The sequence below is a fragment of the Lactuca serriola genome, chromosome 6 (genome assembly GCF_051521515.1).
Source record: "Lactuca serriola cultivar US96UC23 chromosome 6, Lser_US96UC23_V15, whole genome shotgun sequence".
Taxonomy (NCBI): domain Eukaryota; kingdom Viridiplantae; phylum Streptophyta; class Magnoliopsida; order Asterales; family Asteraceae; genus Lactuca; species Lactuca serriola.
This window is the reverse complement of record NC_136413.1, coordinates 184,253,450-184,255,111: the sequence shown is the minus strand read 5'-3', so window position 1 is coordinate 184,255,111 and position 1,662 is coordinate 184,253,450. Positions and strand designations below refer to the sequence as shown.

At 38.3% G+C, this 1,662-nt stretch overlaps 1 protein-coding gene across 1 annotated transcript; it reads left to right on the top strand.

Annotated features, from left to right (window-relative positions):
* Nucleotides 1–942: 942 nt before the first annotated feature.
* PSRP6 (plastid-specific 50S ribosomal protein 6) lies at nt 943–1,293 on the top strand. The gene has a single exon (XM_079008127.1). The coding sequence runs from the start codon at nt 943–945 to the stop codon at nt 1,291–1,293; it is 351 nt and encodes a 116-aa protein (XP_078864253.1).
* Nucleotides 1,294–1,662: the final 369 nt, after the last annotated feature.

Sequence of the window (1,662 nt, the reverse complement as noted above, 5' to 3'; positions counted from 1 at the left end):
AACGAGACTCCTATCTCTTGCGACTATGTCATGACATGATGATGCTTCCCTTAGGTCATGACCCACCCAAAACTCATATTTCACTTAAAATTTCATATCTCGAAGATCCGGATATTACAAAATTAATATAGTAAAATAATTATTTATTTTGAACGAAGTACTTAAATTTAGACATAGATATTCAATTCAGCTTGACTTTAAGGTAGTGTTTGACAGTGGGATAAGTTGAACAGAACAAAATTGAACCGGACTGAACAAAACTTGACTGGACTGAACAAATTGTTTGTTATGCATTTGGTATGACAAGGAAAATGAATTAAAAAACGGTACAATTACCAAATTGTCATCAATATTGTTAAAATACATATAGACTATAGACTGTTATATTTTTTAAACCTTACTCTAGTTAATTATAAGGGCTATCATATCCAATATATATATAAAAAAACTAACCAAGAAGAAAACCCAAATACTGTTGATTGGATTTGGCAGATTTATCTTGGGAACCATTAATCTTCCACTTTAACACTTTCTTCATATATATTATATTGAAATAAATAAAAAGGTACCAATTAGATCTTAGTCATTCATATGATTTTGGATGAGGGACTTGTTCAAAGTTCTATCATGTTCCTATCTGTGTCCAGCAAACACCACTTCAAAAGGTTTTGTTATGTAATGTTAATTCAGTTCCGACCACCAAATGCTGCTTAACATAAGTAGGTCTATGTATTAGCATGAGTTTGCGAGGCCCATAAATAAATAACAATCTAGGACTAGGGGTTTAGGATTCCTAGGTTTATGGACTTGGGTCCATTAACAGCCTGCCCAACAACAACCAAGAAAGTATTCAACAAAACGACACCGCTGCATAACTGTAACCGGATAACATAACTAATCCTCTCAGATCGTCAGCCAGTTCCACGAACGGTCGAAAAAACGATGTCCGTCTCAGCAATCTTCGGCGTCCAAATCGCCGCCACCTCCTCAATCCCTCCTCTCCGTCAATCATCCTACAGCGGTGCCACAAGGGTTGCTTCGCCGGAAGTCAAGTATGGCCGTGAAATTGGAGACAATATAGGGTTAATGATAGAATGCTCATCGAGGCCACAAAAGAAGGCGACAGCACACCACCGGAAAACAAGGCCGAAGAAGACGGCGGCGTGGGACAGAAACCGTGGGCCTGCGGTTTACCCACCTCTGCCGGACCTTCCCCCGGAGTGGACTCTCGTCACTGACCAGGCCGTTGAAGCTTCTCCGTCATCAACGTCGTCACCACCTGCTACTGCGTAGGATTTCTTTCTTGTTACTTTAAATTTCAAGAAATTTTAATGAATGTCTGGATGATACTTTGTTCAGTGCTTTTGATTATGTTGCTGTTATGAAATGAGACGTAAGTAAGCAAGTGAACTTTTTGCACACAACGTGTTCGACGTTATTCCTGAATCCTGACTACCAAAATTGCCGACAAATGTTCTGTTTTGTGTATTATCATCACTTCTTATCTTCAATCCGATTGCATAGCTTTTGATTTTGTTTATCTTGTATACATTCTGCAATCTGCATAACCATCCAACATCGTCTCCCATTCAAATTTCGTAGATTTTGTGCTTCAATTTTGCCCAATGATATTATTCAATCTAATAATCCCAAACAGAAACT

Bases quoted from the DNA above. Each gene is read 5' to 3' on its own strand.
- PSRP6 (XM_079008127.1), top strand. From the start codon at position 943: ATGTCCGTCTCAGCAATCTTCGGCGTCCAAATCGCCGCCACCTCCTCA.